General features: G+C 38.9%; 2 protein-coding genes across 2 annotated transcripts in view; both read right to left on the bottom strand.

Annotated features, from left to right (window-relative positions):
• Positions 1–6,379, bottom strand: part of LOC125239867 (GILT-like protein 1) — a 35,203-nt gene extending 28,824 nt beyond the window's left edge. The window contains exon 1 of the mRNA XM_048147593.1: positions 6,226–6,379. The gene's annotated coding sequence lies outside the window, so the exon portion shown is untranslated. The remainder of the gene's footprint in view (positions 1–6,225) is intronic.
• On the bottom strand, positions 985–25,554 carry LOC125240122 (probable proline--tRNA ligase, mitochondrial). The gene is made up of 11 exons (XM_048147969.1): positions 25,397–25,554; positions 24,249–24,491; positions 23,175–23,255; positions 21,731–21,908; positions 19,822–19,985; positions 18,998–19,116; positions 17,200–17,296; positions 14,219–14,367; positions 10,347–10,511; positions 1,200–1,598; positions 985–1,054 (listed from the first exon to the last, which is right to left on the bottom strand). The coding sequence occupies exons 1-11, from the start codon at positions 25,487–25,489 to the stop codon at positions 985–987; spliced, it is 1,758 nt and encodes a 585-aa protein (XP_048003926.1). The 5' UTR covers positions 25,490–25,554.

Here is a 25,554-nt window from a genome sequence, read left to right as displayed (position 1 = left end):
TCACCGTCTTACGCCGTGTCTTGCGTGGGCGACGGTCGCGCGACCGTCGCCGTCGCGTCTCATACTTCCACTTCCATATCGATAAGGTTTGATTTCGTATGCGTCGCATCGCCGTCGCGCGACCATCGCGCGACCGTCGCCCACGCAAGCCACGGCGTTAGGGCCACTAGCACCAACGAAAATGGAGAGTTAACTCGAGTGTTAACCACGGAAGGTGTTAACCCACCATCTTATATGGAATTTGACAGTTGACAGCCCACTAACCCTGAGTTAAGTGGTTGGTGGGCCTTAGAAAAAAAACCTGAAGATATATTTTTTTTAATATTAATCTGCGTTGTAAACATTTTTATGCAAAAATATGGCAAAAATACCACTCCTATTGCCTCTTTTGAAACAGTATTTGTACCAAATTTGTGAGTGTGTTTAGTAGAACGTCCCACTTTGTCGGTTACCATTAAGGCGAGATTTGCTTGTATATTTATATATATATGGCCTTAGCGTCTATTTCAGACGATTTATGGTGCAATGTCCGAAAGACATCGCTTTTGATGACTAAAGAGACCTATCCGAGAGCGACACATTTTGCCACACATCTGACAAGGGAAGCTTCCAACCGATTGCGACGTTTCGCTATGGTGTCTTCTTTCCCTTTTGTCAGCAAGTTTCGCAAACCAGGGGGGTTACCATGATGTACTAAAGACGTTCAGTTTAGGTTGAGAGAAAGGGACACAGCTATAGCAGTTACATAGCTCCGTCCCTCTCTCTCAACCTAAACTGAACGGCTTATGCACGTCATGGTAACCCCCCAGGTCTCATCGACGAACTTGCGACCATCTCCAACGCACTTTCGCCACTCCGTCCGCTTCTCCGCAAGCTTCTCCCAGTTTTGGTAGTCGATTTTAAAGGCTGCCATGTCCCTCTTAGCGCAGTCTTTGAAGCGAAGCAATGGTCTCCCAACATCTCTTTTGGCATTCGCTACTTCGCCTACAAGAACACGGCGTGGTAAACGGGAGGGTTCCATCCTGTGCACATGCCCCAGCCAACGCAGTCGCCTCTGTTTGAGAAGCGCGGTCAGACTGGGTAGCTGTGCGATTTCTAGAACCCTCTGGTTTGTCACCCTGTCTTGCCATGATATGCCCAAGATCCTACGCAGGCAGCGCATATAGAATGAGTTGACACGGCGTTCGACTTTGGCATACGTCGTCCAGGTCTCGGCTCCGTACAAGAGTACGCTCAATACAGAAGCCTGAAAGACCAGTACCTTGGTCTTAGTAGTCAGGAGTCTGTTTTGCCACACTCGAGCACGAAGCTTCCCGAAAGTAGTAGCTGCCTTGCCGATGCGAATGTCAACCTCTGCATCGAGCGAGAGATTGTCAGTTATGGTCGAACCTAGGTAGCAAAACCGATCAACCACCTCCAACTGCGTGCCATTGAGTAAAATCTGTGGGACTAAACTAACACCTTGTGCTAATACAACCGTTTTCTTGGTGTTGATGGACATGGCAAACAGGGAACAGGCCTTGGAGAATTGATCCATCATTAACTGGAGCTCACTTTCGGAGGTAGCAACAAAGGCTGCGTCATCGGCATAAAGTAGGCTGTCGACGAAAAGATCCTCGCGTTTTTTCTTTGATTTGAGGAGTGATATATGCAGATGGATACCCTTTGGATGGATGGATATTTATATGAATAAACTGATAAAGCGGCTTTTTACCAATGGACAAAGTGGTACGTTTTCCCTAGCACACTCACATTTACTGGATATTAAAAATTGTAACCCCACTCTTTACAAATCATCCTGCCAAATCAAATGACCCAAAACGAATGGTCCAATCTCAGTACCAAATTAACGGCGTTTACAGCGTTTTAGAACCGCGTGTTGACCAGTATGTAGGGCAATGACCCGCGGTGCACGTCTCAATGTGAATTGCAGTCGGACATGATTGGTGTGTCTACTTTCAAGGCTGTGTAATCTATGAGCGTGTGATGCTTCTTTGTATGTTTGTTGTTTAAGACGATACAGGAGTGGTCAATTCTCCATACAAACGCTCTCGACTATTTCCTCCCTGGGTTTTGAAGATAGAGCAATGATTTCTTCAACCCAGATTAATATTATTTTTATCTGTGTCGGACCGTTTTGATTTTTTTGATATTCTTATTTTTAAAGACGCTAGAGCCCATCATAAATTCCCAAAAATGGCCTTATTGATTATGGCGCAAAAAAAGGTGTGGTAGTCAAAATTGGTGCCATTTAGCAAAAAAAACTAAACGGTCTAACATAGATTATATCATTGTTATTCAGATTCTCAAATTTCGGTACGATTGATTAAGTTTTGAAGGAGGAAACAGTCGAGAGCTGAACCTCGATTTTAAAAATTTTTTCGCAATATCTTTTAACTGAGTTGTTCTTAATGGACATTTTTTTTGGATAAATCTAGTTAATAACACTAGTAGATATATTAAACTAGAATTCCCTAATTAAAAGGAGGGTTCCTTTCTATTTTAGTACTTTCGCAGGAGCGAAATACGATACAGGAGTATCGTCTTAATTTGAGCGTCTAACTTCAAAAGTGGTTGTAAGTTCAAACATGTAGATACCTACGCCCTATCCGTAAAATACTCCCTTGTTAATTGACTATTTCATCTGAAATGTCCACAGAAATTCCGATAAGATTATTATTTTAGGCGACGTCATCAAAGATGGCGGAAATTAAAAAGGAAAGTAAGGGTGCCTTTCCACCAGAGATGTGGATGTGCTTGATATAGGTGCATCAATCATGTTCATTGTTCCACAAAGCATAGCGCTAGTGCGAACGGATTCCACAGCTGATTGGTGGATAAGCACTCATTTTGTGGCGGCAGGCTGGACCATGCATAAAGCCGTGACGAGTGGCGGAAAACAGGGGAGGCCTTTGCCCAGCAGTGGGACACAATTTATAAGCTATTAAAATTGTGTCCCACTGCTGGGCTCGTTAAAACTCGTTATTTACATGAACATATTTACATAATTATATAAGAAACTAAGACTAAATTTAAAAGCTAGCTAATGTCTAAAATAGGCCCTTGAGGTATTGTACCAAGGATACTGGCGACATTTCCTCGCTGTATCGCAATGCTGATACGTTGTGCGAGGAAGTCGCCAGCTCTTCGGTCACCAGTATCTCAACCAGACGCTTCGCGATTTCTGTGAACAACTTGTTCGCGCTGGGACCCTATGGACCTAGAGTTTTAAAGTGTGGATAGTAAAAAAAGTAGGCAAGTAAAGAAAGATTGTAATCAAACTTTAATCAAATGCGAGAAAGCTAATACTTGACGTGTCATGTAATTAAAAAGGTAATAATGTTTCCGTTATTAACTTACTAGAGACGAAAACATGATGTATGGATGTGTTGTTAATAGACTTTCTTAAAATAAAATGGGTTTAAGTTCATTTTCATATCCCGATCCGATATCGGATGTAGGACCGATATCCCATACATTACAGGCGCCATCTTGGATTCTTTCCATTGAATTTTTTCCGACATCCGTTATCGGATCGGATACCTAATGTGAAAACGGACTATGAGTCGCGTGTAAGTGTTAATTACTATACATATCATATTTTTTTCATACCGGAACCTCACACGATTTTAAACCCACAAAACCCCTTAAAGCAAAAAAAAACCGACAACTCAAAAAATCAAAAAAATGCATCAAGTCACGCTCTTCAATCTCAGATAACTTTTTGTGATTGTTATCAGCAACACGCGCGCCGAATTCTAACAACATTACCAGTTTACGGCAGTTCCCTTGATTGAACAATAGCCTTACCTAAACCGCAAGGGTGTGCTAATGTACAATGGCCATACAATTTTACGTGGGTAATGATTTTTTGCACAGCCATCGTTAGAATCTGTGCTGTCAGAGAATAGTCGTCAAATATATGGGGTCTAATACATTCTACAACTCTTCTATTTCCTAATATAGGCACTCTAAATAAATTGTCGCGGCTAAAGTGACAAAATAAATATATTTTGTCAGTAGAAAAAACGAGTAATCAAGTTTTATATGGGATATCCTCGCATCTATTTTTTTTTAGTAGACGTGTTCTGATTCTGATCGGATATAAGTACTTGCTTTTTGATATAACTATAGGTACTTAAATTTATTTATTCTAAGACATTTTCTGTTACTTAATTTTTCTTTATTGTTATTAGAATTTGAACTTTAAACACACAACATTTAGATTTATCCGTTCTGGGTGTTTATCTGAATTTGTAAACCAGATTAAACTTAATCTTATAATTATAAACTTAAGGTCACGGTAAGTTGAGTAAACCTCAAGGCTAAGCGATGCACGTACTTTTTTATTAGGGTTCCGTAGCCAAAATGGCAAAAACGGAACCCTTATAGTTTCGTCATGTCCGTCTGTCCGTCTGTCCGTCTGTCCGTCTGTCCGTCTGTCACAGCCGATTTACTCGGAAACTATAAGTACTACAGTGATGAAATTTGATGGGAATATGTGTTGTATGAACCGCTACAAAATTATGACACTAAATAGTAAAAAAAAGAATTGGGGGTGGGGCCCCCATACATGTAACTGAGGGATGAAAATTTTTTTTCGATGTACATACCCGTGTGGGGTATCAATGGAAAGGTCTTTTAAAATGATATAAAGTTTTCTAAAAAACATTTTTCTTAAAGTGAACGGTTTTTGAGATATCAGCTCTCAAAGTCGTAAAAAGTATGTCCCCCCCCCTCTATTTTTATAACTACGGGGTATAAAATTCTAAAAAAAATAGAGGTGATGCATGCTAATTAACTCTTTCAACGATTTTTGGTTTGATCAAAGTATCTCTTATAGTTTTTGAGATAGGTTGATTTAACTGTAATTTTGGTTAAGTTATTGGTTTATTATATTTGCTGCTACGGAACCCTTTGTGCGCGAGCCCGACTCGCACTTGGCCGGTTTTTTATTATAGAACCATGACGATTTAATTGTTTGATTAAGATGGAGTCTTGCTCCGTACCTATCAGCATAAACATAAAACATATAAAAAAACATAAAACATATTTATTCAACTTTACAAATTCATATACAATATACACAGAATTTAATTACAGAACTTTGAATTTGAAAAGCAAACCCTTTGTGCCTTACCAATAGTTGGCGTGATTCCTACGCTAGGCAATGCCTGTCCCGTAGGAAATCAAATTACAACCGAGGTATCATTACAGGCGCGAATTGCTACAGAAAGAGAATAGATTGACTTATATAAAAGTGTGAATAAATAAAATAAACGAAATAACGAAACGATTCATCCAAAGATGAACTCTGTAGAGTTCAAACTTATCAAAACTATTATCAAACTTACCGACTATTTACTTGCAGTCTAGTTACAATAAAAATTAGTAAGTAATGTACCTAATGACAAATATGTCAATAGTTTGCAATAGTCTAAAAGTATTAGGTAAGTTTCAAAAGTTTGTGTACTTACTTGCGCAAGTAGGTTTCGTAAATTCACAAGCTATTAGGATAACTGCATTTTGATCAAATATCAATATCCTGATTTATTGGTTGCAGATATTCCGGAAACATAAATTATTCATATATGTATATTATGCATGATGATGGTATATGTTAATGGTTTTTATAACGGGTCATTAGCTTCATATTCACATTAATAACCAAACAAATATGTAGGAGTTTCGTGCTTTTATTTGCGTTGCAAATTGCACATTTTTTTCTAATAGAAAAAATTGTACGTGTAGTGAAGGTCTTTTTGTGTGTTGTTTTGTGCACATAAGGAAAACCTTTTTGATTTGATCACCTCTTGAATATAGGCACTCGTTCGTGTTAGTGGATCAATAAAAAAGTCCATTTTTTAAAGTCTTATAATATTAAACAAGTATAGTATTTTTTATTTGTAAATCAAATACGACGATTTATTCATTATAAATTAGTAACAGTAAAAAAAAATTGAACATTTTTTTATTCACTGAAAACGTATTTGTTTTATAACTATTGTATATCTTTCCTAGTTTTTCTCGCCTATAAATCATAATATAAACCGTTTAAATCACAAGTGACCCGCAATGAGTAGTACAAATCAATTACCAAACTTTTTGTCTGACCACTAACTAGCCTAACCGGTTGTTACTTATTACTTTAACTTAACTACAAACTCAAATAATTTGAAATCAAAATAAATAGCGCTACAACAAAAATATAAAATTAACGCTTACCTAGTTTTACCCCAAAGTCCAACACACGAAATTAAAAATAAAATATTTTGACAGTTAATTTTTTTTTTCAGAGCGCGCGGCAGCCACGGATGCCAGTCAACCGTCGACTGGCGCGCTTTGGGTTGCGTTGAAAAAAAGTTACGCATACTTTGGTACTTGGACGGTGTATGCCTGCGGAGTGCTAATTGCCTTCGAAAGTACTTTAGCATAGCGCTAAGATATGTGATTTTACTGTTATTGCTATTTTAAGCGCTAATAGCGTGATTGATACCTACTTATTCTTAGTTTATTCACAAACCACATATATAAATCCATAATCTCTGGTTTATTAGAACCTTCATGTATGCCGATTGTACGGTACTTGCAGCCAAGGATTTTAATTGTAATGGAAAATTTCAACATTTTACTGCCGCCTTATTTTAGTGACAAGATTTGCTACCTCTCTTTAGATTTAGAAACGGCATGAGTTGATACTTTGATTATTTCAATGAGATACAGCTACTTAGATGTTAGATGTAATTTCTCTAGCGCCACCACTAGATTAAGTCTCAAAGGTCCTACCGCGAAATACGTTCGACGTTACCTTCCTGTCACACTTAAGTACGAATTTACATGTGCGATAGAGAAGTAACATTTCGAACGTTCGCAGTAGGCTCTTCGAATACGTCGTGACAAACTACGGGATATCCTCTTAGATGCTATCTTCGAATAATCTTATCAGATGGCTCTAATCATAAAGTCGTGGTCTACCTCTTAGATTATGTTACGTAGCTATACTATGAATACTATCATAGAAAGAATTGCGGTCACTACACCTCTTTCCTGTTATGAATTACATACTGTACTGTACCACATCGTTTTTAGGGTTCCGTAGTCAACTAGGAACCCTTATAGTTTCGCCATGTCTGTCCGTCCGTCCGTCCGTGGATAATCTCAGTGACCTTTGGCACTAGAAAGCTAAAATTAGGTACCAATATGTAAATCAATCGCGCCGACAAAGTGCAAAAATAAAAAGTGGAAAAAAATATTTTATTAGGGTAACCCCCTACACGTAAAGTGGGGAGTGTTTTTATTTTTATTTCAACCCTAACGTGTGATATATTGTTGGATAGGTATTTAAAAATGAATATGGGTTTACTATAACCATTTTTTGATAATGCTCATATTTTCGGAAATAATCGCTCCTAAAGTAAAAAAAATGTGTCCCCCCCCCTCTAACTTTTGAACCATAAGTTTAAAAAATATGAAAAAAATCACAAAAGTAGAACTTTATAAACAATTTCCAGGAAAATTGTTTTGAACTTGATAGGTTCAGTAGTTTTAGAGAAAAATAGGGAAAACTACGGAACTGAGCGTGGCCCGACACGCTCATGGCCGGTTTTTTTATTATTATTATAAATGGGTTTACTCTTGAAGATCGGTCTTGATTTGAGGGTTGCCGGGCTATATCAGCGGGGTTACCCACAGACTAGCCAAACGACGTGGCCTACTAGTTTATTTTTTATTCGTCGAACATAGGTGTACCTACATATTATGGTTTTGGTTGGATGGTTATTCTTGTTTCACTAAATAAATCGTAGCCGAGTGTATACGATTTTTTTTATAATTCATTATCAGTGACGGCTTTATGGAAAGCGCTCACCGTAGGCTATGGACGCTTACAGATTTTCCTTATAACATAGATGATTTCAGACCAACGTATTTTTACGCTCGTAGATTCATTCCAATATTATACATACTTGTTTATACTATGTACTAATAGTACAAAAGACACGATTCCCTGCACTGTTCTAGACCGAACTACGCCCAAATGATTCTGTTCTCTAGTACATTTAGTACACTCACACACGCGCAACAGAATGGGAGCGAAAGGAGCGAAGAGCCGAGAAGTGACAATAGGCTAGTTTCCTATACTTAAAATAAAATATATTATGCAAGGCACGAAATAAAGCACCACATTATTAGAAGAAAAATATGGACCTTAGTTATGTTTAAACATAATTTCTATTTAATAACTCAAAGAGAAAGATATAAAGTAAATGAATTGACCGTGACGTCACTCCTCAGTATGTCATAGTAATCCCATATCCGCAAATAGTGTTGACAGTTCTTAAAAAGAAGCTGATTTGACTAATAGGAAACTAGCATATGACAGCAAAGCGATCCGTGTGATCCGACCGCAACCGAACCAGAACCGACTGACTCGGACCGAAAACGGCCGATCAGGGGGGTTACCATGACGTACTAAAGACGTTCAGTTTAGGTTGAGAGAAAGGGACGAAGCTATAGCAGTTCAATAGCTCCGTCCCTCTCTCTCAACCTAAACTGAACGGCTTTAGCACTTCATGGTAGCCCCCCAGCTCTCGAGTAGTACGAGCTTATAACGGGCCGAAATTATAACGGGGGTGTTCACAGCCCATTACGGGATCAAAGGAATTTTGGGCAAGATGGGACACGCTGACAACACTGATTGTCGCATGTGTGGCGAAGAGGAAGAGACCGTCAGACATCTAAAGCGTGAATGTCACGCCCTCGCCAGACAAAGAATGAAGAACTTTGGAGCAGGCTACCTGGTACCAAAGGATTTCAGAAAGCCATGAGCCTCATCATCCGATACGTGGAGATGGGCGAGAAGCTCCTGAATAGCTGAAGGATCTTAGGATCGTAGGGGGTAATTGAACAAAATATCCCGATGGGTCGAAGTGTATCCGTAAGGGCCCCCGCAGATTTAAGATAAGGCAAAGACTTATGTAACTCCGTATCACAGAACACCCCACTAGAAGCCTAATGCAAGCGATATTGTTCGAGACGCAAATCACCAATCCTTGCGGGGTGAGGCGGGCGCGCACGGTGCTGCCATTGGTCGTTTCAAATAATGGCGCGCCTTTACGATTAACCGTAGGGATGGGAATGGGACATGTCTATTATAGACAATGGTACCGGTACCAGTACTGTGGTGAATTTGTTTTGCAACAAATTATAATATTATAATTAAATTATAATAAGGCCTAGTTACCCTTCGGGTTGGAAGGTCAGATGGCAGTCGCTTTCATAAAACTAGTGCCTACGCCAAATCTTGGGATTAGTTTCCAAAGCGGACCCCAGGCTCCCATGAGCCGTGGCGAATGCCGATGCCGGGATAACGCAAGAAGGATGATGGTTGTGATAGCACCTCAATAAAAATCATTCTAGTAACTAATAACTAAACTGTTCATTTTTACTTACGTTTACTAAGTTAAATTACCAACTAAATATTCTAAACTAATCAATCAACTAAATAACACTACAGACTCTACAGATTCTAGATAATTATTAACATTTACAAATCTGCTTTCTTTTATATTTCATAAAATGGTAGCACATGGTACGAACGGTAGTACGAAGTTCCCGCAACAGACATAAACTAACATGGCCCCATCCCTAGTCGTTTACGTGAAAGGGATAGCATATCGCATTGTTAACTAGGCAAAAAGGGATGGACGCGCCGCGGCGCCGCTCAGTACAACCATATTGACCAGTATAAATGAACTCCGCGGATAATAAACAATATTCAACAAAATAATTAATTTGACTTAACTGTGGAATGTTATTCCATCTTTTTTATATGTAGAAGTGTTAGAAGACTTGCCACACCACTTTATGCTGCAAGAGACCATTGTTTGCAACCAAATTTGATTATTTAAGATTTTTTCCCGAGCGGACACGAACACTGTTAGCGGGTCGTATACTTGGGCGCTACTGATCGGTGTCGCACGCGTTCAAACTTTTATAAACCTGATTTGTCGTATGCTTGGTGACCGCGAGTCGCCCTGTAAGGGCCGTCTTGTTGTATTGGTCTGTGCTCCGTATAGACGGATAAAGTCTAAGAAAAAAAAGTACCTCAACCCCATATAGGAAAAGGTACGGAGGCCTAGATGGTGTTACACCTTTGGGGGACTTGACATTTTAACACATATCAAGCTAAGAATATGAGCCAAATTGTCAAAACTGAGGTTCAAAAGTTTTAAGCCTGTGTCGAGAGATGGCAGTCTATGCACTGTGATTACACATTTTACTTTGACAGTAACGCTCTATAATACTCGATCCTCTTCGGATATTTAAGGTAATTAAATGAAACAAACATATTGATTTTACATTTTATTAGCAACTTTCTCATTCCCCCTTGTAGCACCCACATAAGTTGTCCTAGCGTCAGCAACTGTGTTTCGCCTTGAGAATGCAGCTCGAGTCGTGGTGGGGTTTCTAAGACTCCTTTACCGCAAACTATCACCAGAGGGTAGCCCATTCTGCGAACAAAATTGTGTATTAGAACCACAGACCAACCCCTATAGACATCTATTACAAGACGACTCGCTGTGGCCAGCCTTCCTAGTATTTGCACTGATATAAGCGCGGGCGCTCGCCGTGCCCGATCAGTATCGACCAAGTAACAGACCCGAAAGCAGCGCGTGTTTTTCGCACAAAAAAATTGGAAAAGGGTATTTTGATGCCTTAAAGATGTCCACCTGTAGTGTGAAATGGTGTGGAAAGGTAACAAGAAGCTCAAATTTAAAAACAGACGGCATTACATTCCACAAATAAGTCATATTTATAATTTATTCAGAGCCGGCATAGGTCAACTTACATTGGCCACTTACGCGTCAGTAGAGGGACAGTCATACTTCTGTCCCTTTTCATCTGGCGCGACTGCCCGCCGTCCTTGAAACGGCCAATCACAGCGCGCTTAACACATTCCCCGCCCGCTCCTCGCACCCCAAACACTGGTGACTCGTATCGCGAACCAAATATGACAAGACTGCCACTCTATAGGAGGTTCTCTGTGATTAGAACTTTTAATATGGGACATTTTTTAACATAAATGTTATTCTTTAAGGTCTACACAGGTAAGGTTATGAGATATAATATAATAAAATAATGCAAAAATTTCATTTTTGGCACAAGCTTTTATTGCCGACTGTACTTTTCTTTCAACAGTCATCTACTGCTCCCCGAGATATTTATAAAAACCCCTTACTCGATGGGGGTACGACGTTTCATAACAGAGTTCCTATGGCCACCTTTCCGCTCCATCATCAGATCAGCTCCATGATACCATAATATTGCATTGTCATGTGATTTACATATGTGTGCAAAATTTCAGCTCAATCGGAAACCGGGAAGTGGGTCAAATTTAGCTTCTACGTTTTGACGCACGCTAACATACGAACAAGGTAAGTTGAATAAAAGCTTGTAAAAAAACAAAACGTAGAGTCCCTCCGCGCGGAAAAAGTGAAACTTCATAAAATAACCTCAAAAACATTTTGTCAAGTAACCATCACGTTTTTGCGTTTAGTTACGTCCATATTTTACTGTTTTAAATATTTTAAATTGCTATTTGCTCAAATCATTTTGCACTCGATCTAAATATAAAACACACGCACACACGGGCCGCTATTTAATGCGTAAAACAAATGGGTTATTCACAAGGCGAGACCGCTAAGATGGCGCTCGAACCAGAAGTCGCACATTCCAACCACTTTGTCAAGTGACCATCACGCGCGTTTAGTTACGTTACGTCTATCTAAATTTAAAATACACGCAGTCACACATTCCAACCAACCATTCCACCATTGAAAACCATTCTGGGCATTCTGTTCTGTCACTGACTGAATAAGTGAATGAATGGAATGAGTGAGTCGCGTTGAGACAGAATGTTACGCGCTGAGTGAGCGACATTTCACGCAATGTAACAATGACTGGTTATAATGGCAATTTTTGTTGTTTCGAGTGAAGGCTTGGTAGCTCAGTTGGTAGAGCGATGGCTTAGCTTAGTAATTCAGAGTCATGAGTTCGAGTAATACTAGCTATATTTCCTACTTTTTTAAAACTTTGAATCTACTTAATAAGAAAATATGTGAGTGTGCACTGGAAAACGTCCCGTTTTTTATCGATTGCTATAAAGCCGCTTTGTTAGCTTATTCATATAAGGATACAAGTAAATCTCGCCTTAATGGTAACCGACAACGTGGGACGTTTTACTAAACACACTCACATATAATAATTGTTATGTATGTGTCGCCTAGGCACCGATGTCGCATGTCTGATGAAAATATCGCTGCTATTGACTGAAGTATCGGTGGAGTATCTGGTAGAGTGATGGCCTAGTGACACAAACTCGTGAGTTCAAGTTTTACTTTTGTTTTTTTTTTATGAATTTACTTGTCGGCCATGAGTATCCGTTTGCCGACGGTTATCTGATGTCGGTCGTCGTATATGACGTCACCACGAAGCCCCGGCAATGAATACAACTTGTCGAACAGACCTAGCATTTGCTCCGAGTTGTATATTGACTCATACAGTAGATGTCGCTAGTCGCTTAGGCGTTTATGAGTGTAAAGTATACGTCGCTATAGTTACTTGCCTCTTACTGTATATTCTAAATATTTATGTAATAAACTTCATTCAGAAAAGTTGAAAAATTCAAAAGACTCGAATAGCGACTTAGGATCACAAGTGTTCAAGATTTTGATTATTTTTTTTTAAATAGATTCCTTACTTTAATGATCTTGTTGTCGTTTGATTATATTTTTTTGTAAACTTGATTTGTTCTTTAATGATTGACAACTAGAGACTTGTACATCTCTTGAAATGTGTAATTTAGCTGTTCATTTTCTGTGTTTTTTTTGTATGGTTTGACAAAGGTTTTTACTTTTAAATATTTTAATTTTATAAAATTTGACTCTTGGAGACTCTATACATCTCCATGGATTATTTGATTAAGTATAATACTTTTACTTGTAACATTCAGTCTTTTACAACTGTTGAAGTATTATAGATTTCTTTTATCTTTGTATCTGTTTGCGCTTTCTTTATGTATTGATTATAGTTAGTAATAATATGACATTTAAGAGACTTTATACATCTCTAATTCTATATCAGTGTATAGCTACTTTGCTTATGATTAATATTTTTAGGTAATATTTCTATTAATTTCATTTGTTTAACTTTAATGAATACTCTGTAATGTTGACATGTAAAAGTGCCCCCGTGGCCCATTTGCTGAATAAATGATTTTTCCCCTCACTAGCTCGGAAACACGTGTTTTGTCCTTTAATACCAGCGGGTAAAAACGCATTTTATCCACTAGTGGGTAAAGTAATTTGACTTTGAATAAAGTCAAATTAACAGCTTTAAAATTGATAAAAGTAGGTGAATCTAGTAATAAAGATGATTTACCACCTGTGGAACTACTGGAAGCAGTGATAAACGCATTTTTTGCGTCGTTGTTTCCTCCCTGTAGTGAGGGGAAAAGTTATGTGTTACACTCGGGTGCAAATGTATTTTACTTCTCGTGTGTTAAAAAACTCACAAGTTCAGGATTCTATTCTCGAACCACTCGCTTCGCTCGTGGTTCAACTATAGAATCCTTTCACTTGCTCGATTTTCAATTCCACACTCGGCGTTAAAATACAACTTTGCTCCCTTGTATAACAAATAACTATTGTATTTTGCATTTTCTCCGGTAGTCATTTAAAATGTGATACTTTTAGGATAGATGTCGCTAGACTAGCTAGGTGCCATAATATGAGTGCTATACCTAGTGAAAAGCTCTTGTTTAGTAAATACTCGGTGGCTGGTAGAACGATGGGGCTAGTGATTCAAAGAGTTATGAGTTCGAGTTTTAGTGGTAAAATTTTCCACCCTGTGTGGTGACGGGTTAAGAATTTCACCATCCCCTTTCTTCCCGTGGGTGTCGTAGAAGGCGACTGTGGGATTGGGTTAAATTGTGGCGTAGGCGAGAGGCTGGCAACCTGTCACTGCAATGTCAGTTTCGTTTTCTTTCAACCCCTTATTTGCCAAGAGTGGCACTGAAGCTTTAGTAGTTTCATGTGCTCTGCCTACCCCTTTATGGGATACAGGCGTGATTGTATGTATGATTGTATGTATGTATTTTCCACATTTTCCTGAGTTTGAATACTCATTTGTACTAAATAATACATTAATGTAAACTTACTTGTCGGCCATGAGTATCCGTTTGCCGACGGTCATCTGGTGTCGGTCATCGTATATGACGTCACCACGAAGCCCCGGCAATGAAGACAACTTGTCGAACAGACCTAGCATTTGCTCCGAGTTGTAGACCGACCACTCTTTGGAACCTTCCTGTAACATAAATCAGAATTACATTATGATACAAGTGCGAAAAAAGGAAGTTCGAAAGGAGTTGCGATAAATTAAAACATGAGCGAAGGAAGTGTTTTAAATAGACACGACTCACACGAGTTACGAATTTCCCGTTCGCACGTATGACGTTTTTCAGTACAGGTGGCCCTCCGAAGTTTCGACCTGACATATAAGAGCATGTTCAGATGACAAGCGCTCAACGCGCGTTTTGATAACGCGCGTTTACAACTACATAACAACTTATTCAGGCTGTACACATGCTAACGCGCGTTTTATTAATACGCGCGTTGAACGCTGCGCTAGCGCTCGACTGTTGTCAGCGCGCGTCAACGTGCGCTTTGAGATCATTGGTTTTCTATGTTTCCGTTCAGTTGAGCGCGCGCTTTCAACGCGGATGGACGTATTTTAGGGTTCATCGGGTCGTCCAGAAATCGTCCGAAATGGAAACCGAAGCTTTTGATACGGAATTATTTATAGACGAAATAGAGAAACGTCCTGCGATATGGGATATGACAAGTATGACATGGCTTTCAGTCAGCGTGGTTGACAAAATTGGGTGGACCGAATATCTCCGTCTTCTGGCGCGTCGTTTCAACCGTCGGTATAATATCACCGTTAAAACTGTTCCTACGTCCATCTTCGACAAATGTAAGAAATCTACTGACTGAACCATAGTGGTCGTGGCAACGCGCGTTCAACGCTCGGCAAGCGCGTGTCATGTGAACACTATACAAAAATTTTGCGCGCGTTCAACGCGCGTTGAACGCTTGTCATCTGAACGTACCCTAAGAGCATGTTCAGATGACAAGCGCTCAACGCGCGTTTTGATAACGCGCGTTTACAACTACATAACAACTTATTCAGGCTGTACACATGCTAACGCGCGTTTTATTAATACGCGCGTTGAACGCTGCGCTAGCGCTCGACTGTTGTCAGCGCGCGTCAACGCGCGCTTTGAGATCATTGGTTTTCTATGTTTCCGTTCAGTTGAGCGCGCGCTTTCGACGCGGATGGACGTATTTTAGGGTTCATCGGGTCGTCCAGAAATCGTCCGAAATGGAAACCGAAGCTTTACTCACGCAAACTCATTAAATATAGTGTGGTCGTGCCAGGGAGTACCTACCTAGCACGACCACTGCCCCTATGTCGAAACTCCAAAACCATAAAGGTACATTTTTTTAAACGTAGGTACAAAAAAGTACATTTTTTTCGTGAATTTGTACCGCAACAGAATTAATAAAATCATCCGTGGTCCGTGCTGTATAGTATCACACTAAGATTGGGTGGACCCAATATCTCCGTCTTCTGGCGCGTCGTTTCAACCGTCGGTATAATATCACCGTTAAAACTGTTTCTACGTCCATCTTCGACAAATGTAAGAACTCTACTGACTGAACCATGGCGGTCGCGGCAACGCGCGTTCAACGCCCGGCAAGCGCGTGTCATGTGAACACTATACAAAAATTTTGCGCGCGTTCGTCGCGCGTTGAACGCTTGTCATCTGCACGTACCCTAATGAACCACTTCTCGCACTAGTGCGTAAAGAAAACCACCATCTGTGTACTGAAAAACAACATTTTCAGTACATATGCAATACAATGCCTTTGCGCATGCTGGATTGTAAGAAAATAGAAAAAAAAAGCTACTTTATATTGATTTAGACTAACACGATTTGCACTCATAATTTTAGAACAAAACGGGACTTAATCGCGTAAACACTTACATTTATATTTGGCCCGACGTTTCGAACATCACATTATGTTCGTGGTCACGGGTAGACTGACCGCGCGAGTTTCTCGAACTACCCGCACTTGTTCTGCCCCTCATTCTGGTTGAAATTTCGATGCTTTCTAATTTCAACCGCTTCACGTGCTTTTCTGCTGTAGAACAGACGTTCCGTTGATAGAATTTAATCACAACAATAGAATTTTTTTAGAACATAATGTGATGTTCGAAACGTAGGGCCAAATATAAATGTAAGTGTTTACGCGATTAAGTCCCGTTTTGTTCTAAAATTATAAAGCTTCTAACGCGAGCGAAACCGCGGGCAAAAGCTTGTACATAATAAAAGTGCCACCTTTCCGTGATGTTACAATGTATCTTATCAGAAAAATATATTATTTGCCTCTATCATCAAAAAACTTTACTTACCCAATTGACATTGACTGATATGTCATTTCAGATGTAGCCATTTGGCTACAGTATGCATTAAAGGGTTAACGGAAAACAAAAAAAACCACGGTGTATATCAATTATTATTACGGAGGTTGTATATTAATTTCCTTTATTTATCTTTTTTCTTATGCTAGGTTTTTTACAATATGAGTATAAAAGTAAAATAAAAAAACACTTACAAAACAATATAAAAACATATAAACATATTATAAAAAACCTAACCTAGGGTGCCGCCAGCAGCGGGGCAGGGCCCAAGCTGCCGGTGGTTAGGGCTGCAGAGAGAGGAACCGTCGAACTATCCGCGCTGTGTCCAAGATCACCGCCTTCTGCATCTGGCCCTTGATCCAGCCACCTAGCGAGAGTCTCTCGAGATGTTGGTCGAGACTCTTCGAGTATATTAATTATTATTACGGTCCCGGGTTCGAATCCCAGTATGGGCATTTATTTGTGTGATGAGCACAGATATTTGTTCCTGAGTCATGGATGTTTTCTATGTATACATATAAGTATTTATATATTATATATATCGTTGTCTGGGTACCCACAACACAAGCCTTCTTGAGCTTACCGTGGGGCTCAGGCAATCTGTGTAAGAATGTCCTATAATATTTATTTATTTATAATTTTATTTATTACCTTAGGGCCTATGAGAATCGCTCGATATGGGGCAATGGGTTCAGGCCACCGGAGAGCTGTGTCTGTAGATAGGGCTTCAAGGCTGGCAGCGAGTAATCTGTAAGCAAAACATGTCCGTTTAGTACCTACAACATAAAGTCGCCGTCAATAGAATTTGTGAAAAACAAACCTTGTAGTCAAAATGTCTTTAATTTCCATTCTAACTCATCAGATACTGGCTACATCCATGTGTTATTTAATCAATTCATCTCACATTATGATCCTCAACCATTAAAATAATAAAATTGTACTAAAATATTGTTATTTTATATAATAGTTTGTTTACATTGTTGATAATTTCTATTGACGGCGATTTTAAGTAATTTATTTATTTATAAATGCAAAGCTAGTTTCCTATACTTAAAGTAAAATATTTTATGCAGTTCACGATATAAAGCACCACATAATTAGAAGAAAAATATGGACAGTCGTTATGTTTAAACATAATTTCTATTTAATAAGTCAAAGAGAAAGATATAAAGTAAATGAATTGACCGTGACGTCACTCCTCAGTATTTCATAGTAATTCCATATTAGCAAATCGGTTTGACAGTTCTAAAAAGAAGCTGATTTGACTAGTAGGAAACTAGCCTATTGTGTTTTTTTTTGAAAACGTATTAAGAAACATCAAGTTTAAGTTTAATCAAATATTTTAGTCATCTCTAGAAAATATAAATGAGACAACTTGGAAATATAGTTGTGCATGTTGTCATAAATTAAATATAACAAGATCATACCATCCCATACATTAAAATGCGACCGCCTAAGACCGCGCTTACACTCCACCACACATAGATGGCGCCACAAAAAAAATGTCTTGTAGCTTTCGATTATACTTGTAGATGGCGTTAAGTGTCACTTTTGACATAGATTTACGGCTCGGAATTGACACTTAATGCCAATCTACAAATAATCGGTGGCAACAAGGCATTTTTTGTGGCGCCATCTATGTGTGGTGGAGTGTAAGCGCGTTCGTAGGCGGTCGCATTTTAATGTATGGGATGGTATGATCTTGTTATATTTAATCTATGATGTTGTGGTTTAAATAAAATAGTCAAATATGTTCGTTTTTAAATTGTTGTCCTAAAAATGGCACGACGACAACCGCAAGACTTTTTTAATCCTTAAAAAATGGAGGATATAGACGACCGGTTTGGCCTAGTCGGTAGTGACCCTGCCTGCTACGCCGCGGTCCCGGGTTCGAATCCCGGTAAGGGCATTTATTTGTACGAGCACAGATATTTGTTCCTGAGTCATGGACGTTTTCTACGTATTTAAGTATTTGTATTGTCTGAGTACCTGCAACACGAGCCTTCTTGAGCTTACCGTGGGACTCAGTCAATCTGTGTGAGAATGTCGTGTAATATTTACCTATTTATTTATTTATATAGCTGTGACTGTTATAGACCGTCAACCAAATCTTGTCACTAGAAAAATGCGGCAAATTTGAAAAATCGCGGGCTAGCAACACTAGTTTTGAAAATCGGTGGAAATTCGCGTGTCATTTGTATCTTATCTGTGGAAATCTCCACCCTACCAAAAAGAGAAATAACTAGCACATATCCGTCCCTTTTTAATACATTATCTAATTCGTAAGGAAGGAGCGAGCCCCTTGAAAAAAATATATCTGTGGCTGTTCGACGTACATTGCTGGTTTTTGTTCATGGGATACCATACTTTAGTTTGATGTACATTGCTACTGCCAAAATTTGGTTGACAGGCTATATATCATGGTACCTGTTCATGGTTCATGTCTTACCTAGTAATTCCTATACCGTAGCAAGACATGACGATCGGTTGAGGGGGGCCGCTAGGCACTACATAGTTGGCACCTAGCGCTTCGCTGTACTTAGTGCCTAGGATAAACGTGTGCCCGACCTGCAAATAAAACAATTATATTGAGAGTTTGTGGGATTAAAACATATGATACCTTTTAACCCCCTTATTCATAAACGTACTCTAAAGTTATCAAGCCGATAAAGTCCGTTTGTCCCTTTCCGACGTATTGGCGTGATAGAAAAGGACTACCCAACTTTATCAGCTTGATAACTTTAGAGTACGTTTATGAATAAGGGGGTAAATCTCTAGTCTTCTCCGAGACCAAGGGACAACATCGTCCCCGAAACGTTGGAGGTGAAGTTTTAATATAGTGATACGCGATTAAGTCCAGGTTTAAAAGTTATTGTTTGAAATAATCGTGAAATTTTAAACCGGTGTAAAACATATGTGTGTATATCTCTGTGCAGAATAAACGGTATAAAGACAATTGGCATATCATCTATTGATTCCTTAAACTTTGCTCCGATCAAAGTAACAAACCAATTTGTATTCGTCGATTTACCCCATATCACAACTCCATATAGCAAAACTGGATGGAAGTGACCATGATAAACCAAGTCTTAAGCCTAATGTGTAAAACCTGACCAGAAATATACCTATGCCTACGCGCCATGTGTCGACTGGTCGCGTTCTTGATGGGCGGTAACTGTGAGGTAACCGAGAGCGTGGAGGCACTTTCAGCGGGGAGCGGGAGTGGCCATACTGTACGATAGTACTCTTTATTATACTATGCTATAGGCTTACCTCAATACTGTTAACAGCTTCAGTGCTCCCCCCACACTGACATTTCTCCTCAACAGTAGCTTGTCTACAAACTGCACATATTGACACTCTGTCTTCCCCCGCTGCCGCCGGTAGCTGCCATTCGTGTGACTCTGAACCGCCCATCTCTCCGCAAGGCGCAGGTACTGAAATCCATACTAATATCATAAATTGGGAAAGTGTGTATGTCTATTTGTTTGTCCGTCTTTCACGGCAAAACGGAGCGATGAATTGTCGTGATTTTTTAAGTGGAGATAGTTGAAGGGATGAAAAGTGACATAGGATACTTTTTGTCTCTTTCTAACGCGAGCGAAGCCGCGGGCAAAAGCTAGTTAATATTATAATTTATAAAAAAAACCGGCCAAGAGCGGGTCGGGCCACGCTCAGTGTAGGGTTCCGTAATTTCCCGTATTTTTTTCGAAAACTGTTCAACCTGTGTTCTTGTCTGTGTGCCCCATATGTATCTAGCATATGAAACAATCTGACTTCTAACAAAATATTTAAAGTCACATACCGGTCGAACGCGATTAATTAACATTATTTTACCTTTTTTCCCAACGTTTTGGCCAGGTTGCACTGGCCGTGGTCGCGGAAGACTGACATCCCAGCAAAATGTCACCGGAGATGTAAACACCCAAAAAACCACCCGATATTAATTTATATAAACGTTCGGGGTAGACAAGTAAATATAATCTATCCGCTTTTAGTTAATGTTAAAAAGGTAAAATAATGTTAATTAATCGCGTTCGACCTGTATGTGACTTTAACCCTTAAATGCATGATTTTTTTCTTTTAACTAGAAATTAATAATGTGATAGACAATGGTTTTCTGACTCTAGGAAAAATAATAAAAAAATATTTAACATCGATTTTAATACTAAATCAGTGTTAGAAGTAAAATAGGCTAAATCTTACTTATATAAACATATAATTACTAGTAAAATTATAAGAAAACTTTTACTACTATTAAAAAGGTACACTATTTGAGAAACCCCTATGATAAAATGATTAAACATAAAATAGTTACTAACTCTGAAAAAATCTGCCTGAATCATGTACTAAAAATCACCATCATCCAGTTTTTTCACACTTTTCCGCCATTTTTTCTTAAATGGTTGGAAATAATGTTTTTATTTAGTAATTGAGATGTAGGATCTAAGAAAAATAAATAAAAAATTCCAGCTTATATTTTGGCTATAAACTAGCCAAAATATACATACATACATACAAAATATACATACATTGTAGCCAAATGGCAACAATATGCATTTAAGGGTTAAATATGTGTGTGTGTACAAAGCGCGAGAACTTAAAGTGTTCTAACACAATATTAATAAGCCTACCTTTATGTAAGTACTATCAGCTGCAAAAGTGCATGGAGAAATGATGAATGAATTCATTGATAAATTCGCCATCCACTTTTGCAGCTGATAGTACATCCAGTCTCAATGTATCAAATAAATAGTCTTCTATACTGTTCTCCTACCCGTTGGTACACTTCTGTGGCTTGTACTTGTGTGTGTGCCCCGTATGTATCAATCTGACTTCTAACACAATATTAAAAAGTTTTGCTCGGTTCTATTTTATTATATCACGTCTTTAGATAAAAAAATTCGAAACCCTGACCCCTGCGATCTGTCTGCAAACATTAGACCGACCTCTTACTACCGAGCTACGCGGAGCCGACGCGCGGTAGGCGAAATTAACGACCATATTTTACGCTTACTAACACGAAAGAAAAACGCATGAAAATTCAAATATTCGCGTTTTTCGGGATCTAAGGATTTGACTCTAGATTGATTTGTCACCCCCGAAAACCCCCAAATAACAAATTTCGGCGAAATCGTTAAAGCGGTTTCCGAGATAGTATAAAGGTATAAGATAAGCCTACCTTTATGTACATCCAGTCTCAATGTATCAAATAGTCTTCTATACTGTTCTCCTACCCGTTGGTACACTTCTGTGGCTTGTTCTTGTGTGTGTGCCCCGTATGCGTCTAGCATGCGGAAGGAGCGCGCTCGTAATACGCCATGCTTGGGACGAAGCTCATCGCGATATTTATCGCTGATCTGAAAATACAAATATGTCGGAGAATTTATTTTTAACAAGCAGAAACGTCTGCTAACGATTCTAAACATTTTTATATTAAAGGAAAAAATGGAAAAATTTACGCTTCCGGCGGGACTTGAACCCGCATCAATTGCAATCCGTGCAAGGCTCTTAACCAATTAAGCTACGGAAGCCACGCTTATCTTATCTTATCTTATCTTGGGGTGACGTCTAACGCCATCTACCGACAGACTATTACATCTTGTAACGGCACTGGAGTCTCAAGCGTAAATTATTATTACTAATTATTAATTATTATTATTATTAATTATTATTGTAATTGTTATTGGAAGCGTAAATTTTTCCATTTTTTCCTTTAATATAAAAATGTTTAGAATCGTTAGCAGACGTTTCTGCTTGTTAAAAATAAATTTAGTATGGGTTAGCACATTGTTACTGGTGAATTCTCAATATAACTTGAGACTCCAGTGCCGTTACAAGATGTAATAGTCTGTCGGTAGATGGCGCTAGACGTCACCCCAAGACGTGTGTACATAAGGAAAGGCATGGAAAGATTTGCGATGTCCGGCGTGGCTTCCGTAGCTTAATTGGTTAAGAGCCTTGCACGGATTGCAAATGATGCGGGTTCAAGTCCCGCCGGAAGCGTAAATTTTTCCATTTTTTCCTTTAATATAAAAATATGTCGGAGAATGACCAAAATGTGGTTTAAGATACGTTTTATGACGCTATATTTGACAAATAGAGCAAACAACGGTTTTACAACTTCGTACAACATGGCTGGTATTCGACTGAGTTCTGCCAAAACGTCAGAGAGGACGCTACTGTCTAAAAAAACAGAATCGAAAAACAGATGATAGGAGGCTAGCTGTCAATCGATCTGCAGGGAAAATGGTTGAGGAGTGCTGGCGTTAGATCCGTCAGTTAGATCGTCCAAAAATACTGAACACATATTTTTCGCTTTTTCTAATTAATGAAAAAATACAAATATATAGAGCATCAAAGTTCCGGAGTGGGGGCTTGTGACGTCACTTTTAAGTAGGAATTGTACCTAGGCGTGACGTCACGTGAAACTTCAACGCACTGTACCTACCGTCGTCATTTTTCGTTTACGAGAAAAAAATAAAAAACACGTGTCTAAAATTCGTTGATAATCTAACTGACGGACTAATTAGTTATTTTTTAGTCGCCTAGCCGTGATTTGCCCCCAGTCGAGATTTGCCCCGCTGTACCTTTCCAAAACTAGAGTTACAAAATATTGTACTCACCTGATACAATAAGAGTGGTAGCTGTTTGTAGGATAAAGGCCCAACATCTGACAGCAAATCTGCTATAGCTTCCTCATGTGTCTGAAACATAATGTGAAAATTATTAGTTAGTTGCACATTTTCTGTAAAACTTTAATACACAAAATTTGTTTTTCATCATGCATAACAGTCTGCGAGCGGTATTACATATTTTTAAATTAAAGGAAAAATGGAAAAATTCACACCTCCGGCAGGTAACTACTTAATTTAAAGAACACATCTTAAGAAAGAATTGTTGGATACAGGCAACTATCAGTTGTTATAACTGCCTGTTTGATTAATAAATAATAGCCTGTACGCCTGTATAAAGGGGTAGGTAGAGCACATAAAACTACTCAAGTTCCAGTGCCCCTCTTAACAATTAAGGGCTTGGCTTGGTAAAGCAGAAAATATTGTTTAAACTGTAAACTGAACTAAATGATCTTGGGCCTATTTCTCAAAACAAAATTGAAAGTTACAAGTGGAAGTCTCTTTCCAATATTAGACATTGACTACCATTTGTAAGGCCCCCCCCCACATCCAGCGTCTCGCGAGCGTAGTGTAATGGCATATTAGCCACTTTCTATGTTTAGCAGTAACACAATGGTTTACTGCGACATAACGCATATTGCTTAGTCAGCGACAACCCAAACATGTATATATAGGCACACCTTTATACAATAAATGAGATTGATTGAGATTCATTACTTTACGCTTTACCTACTACTCGTGTTCATCATTTGACAACACCTCATCCCGTGACGCTGCCCATCCTCAACAGTAATAACATATCTTGTTATTACATAGGGTTGCGCCAACTGTATGGCAAAGCCCGATGCCGCATCTTTTTCCATATAGTTCGCCCGACGCTACACTCGTGAGACGCTAGATCTGGGGGCCCTTAAATTGTAACTTGTAGCTCCGAGAAACGGGCCCCTGATGTAAAGAATATTCAAGTTGCAAGAATACACTATAATTTTATCACAGTGAATTTATTAGTGCAAACAAACCAAAGAACTGTCAAAATACTTGTTCCACCTTATTTTAAACACTTACTGGGGCAAGCACAAACTTCTTCCCATGCCGATCCTGCACTTTCAACAACTCCTCCGTAATCCGTCCCGTCTTCTCCCACAGCCCCGCAGCTGTCAACGCAGGTAGCGACACCCGCTGCCCGCCAGCCGCCTCTATATGTCGCTTGACAAGAGCTTCTAGCTTGTCTAAGGCGCGCCGGGCAAGAGGTAGGAGGGCGAAGAAACCGGGGGATGTGGGACGGATTAGACCACATTCGAGTAGGAGCTGGAAGATTTATAAGTTGTGTATTCATTTAAAATCATAGAGAAATGCTAGAAAACTATGTGCAAGATAAATAAATAAATAAATAAATGGACACTATGACCTCGAAGACTTCAAATCTATACTCAAAAGAGACACCAATACCCGACTGAGAGGGCACCACTTAAAACTACAGAAACTCTGCATGTCAAACAACAACCCACATAGACACTTCTTTGCTAACAGAGTAGTCACGCCTCAAGATGGCTCAGCACCCAACATCAACAGTTTTAAGAACAAATTAGACAAACATAATAATATGAGATAAACCTAGAAAAAGATACCAGGATACAGGCCATATCAGTTGTTTTTTCAACTGCCTGCCTGAATTATAAAAATAATAAATAAATAATAATAATAATAAATAAATAAATATTATAGGACATTCTTACACAGATTGACGGTAAGCTCAAGATGGCTTGTGTTGCGGGTACTCAGACAATGATATATATAATACACAAATACTTATATACATAGCAAACATCCATGACTCAGGAACAAATATCTGTGCTCATCACACAAATAAATGCCCTTACCGGGATTCGAACCCGGGACCCCGGCGTAGCAGGCAGAGTCACTACCGACTGCGCCAGACCGGTCGTCAGAGCCTTCCTATAGTTCCTTCTATAGTTTATTTAGATGCTGGAGACTTCAGGGTCAATGTAATAAATTTATTTCTTAAGTACGTACAGCATAGTCTATAAGAAAACTGAGAAAAAAACGAAATATTGTGCTCGATAGAAAGTTATGTATGTAACCTAGATGCATAGATTCATTTTTGAAGTCTCAATTGAGAAATACAAGGTTAATTATTATGCATTTTATTTAAAAACAAAGAATTTGTTGATTTCAAAATAATATAACCTCACCTTTTGGCTCTTGCAAGTTATCTCTGTATTCTTGATCTTCGCATTCTTTGGTATGGTTAATAATGGTTGAAATAGTTGCGATACAAACCGCATTATACACAATTTACCGTATTTTATATACTTTACTATTTAATTGCTAAAATATAAAATCGCGAAAT

Source organism: Leguminivora glycinivorella, chromosome 26, assembly GCF_023078275.1.
Source record: "Leguminivora glycinivorella isolate SPB_JAAS2020 chromosome 26, LegGlyc_1.1, whole genome shotgun sequence".
Classification (NCBI taxonomy): Eukaryota; Metazoa; Arthropoda; class Insecta; order Lepidoptera; family Tortricidae; genus Leguminivora; species Leguminivora glycinivorella.
The sequence above is the reverse complement of the archived record's forward strand: the minus strand, read 5'-3'. Positions and strand labels throughout refer to the sequence as shown.

Excerpts from the sequence above, each read along its gene's own strand:
- LOC125240122 (XM_048147969.1), bottom strand. The coding sequence starts at position 25,489 with ATGCGGTTTGTATCGCAACTATTTCAACCATTATTAACCATACCAAAG. Across the intron at positions 19,986-21,730 it reads GAGACTGGATGTACATAAAG|TACCTGCGCCTTGCGGAGAG; the intron begins GTAGGCTTATCT and ends TATGGATTTCAG. Across the intron at positions 14,368-17,199 it reads CGATTCTCATAGGCCCTAAG|GAAGGTTCCAAAGAGTGGTC; the intron begins GTAATAAATAAA and ends TTTATGTTACAG.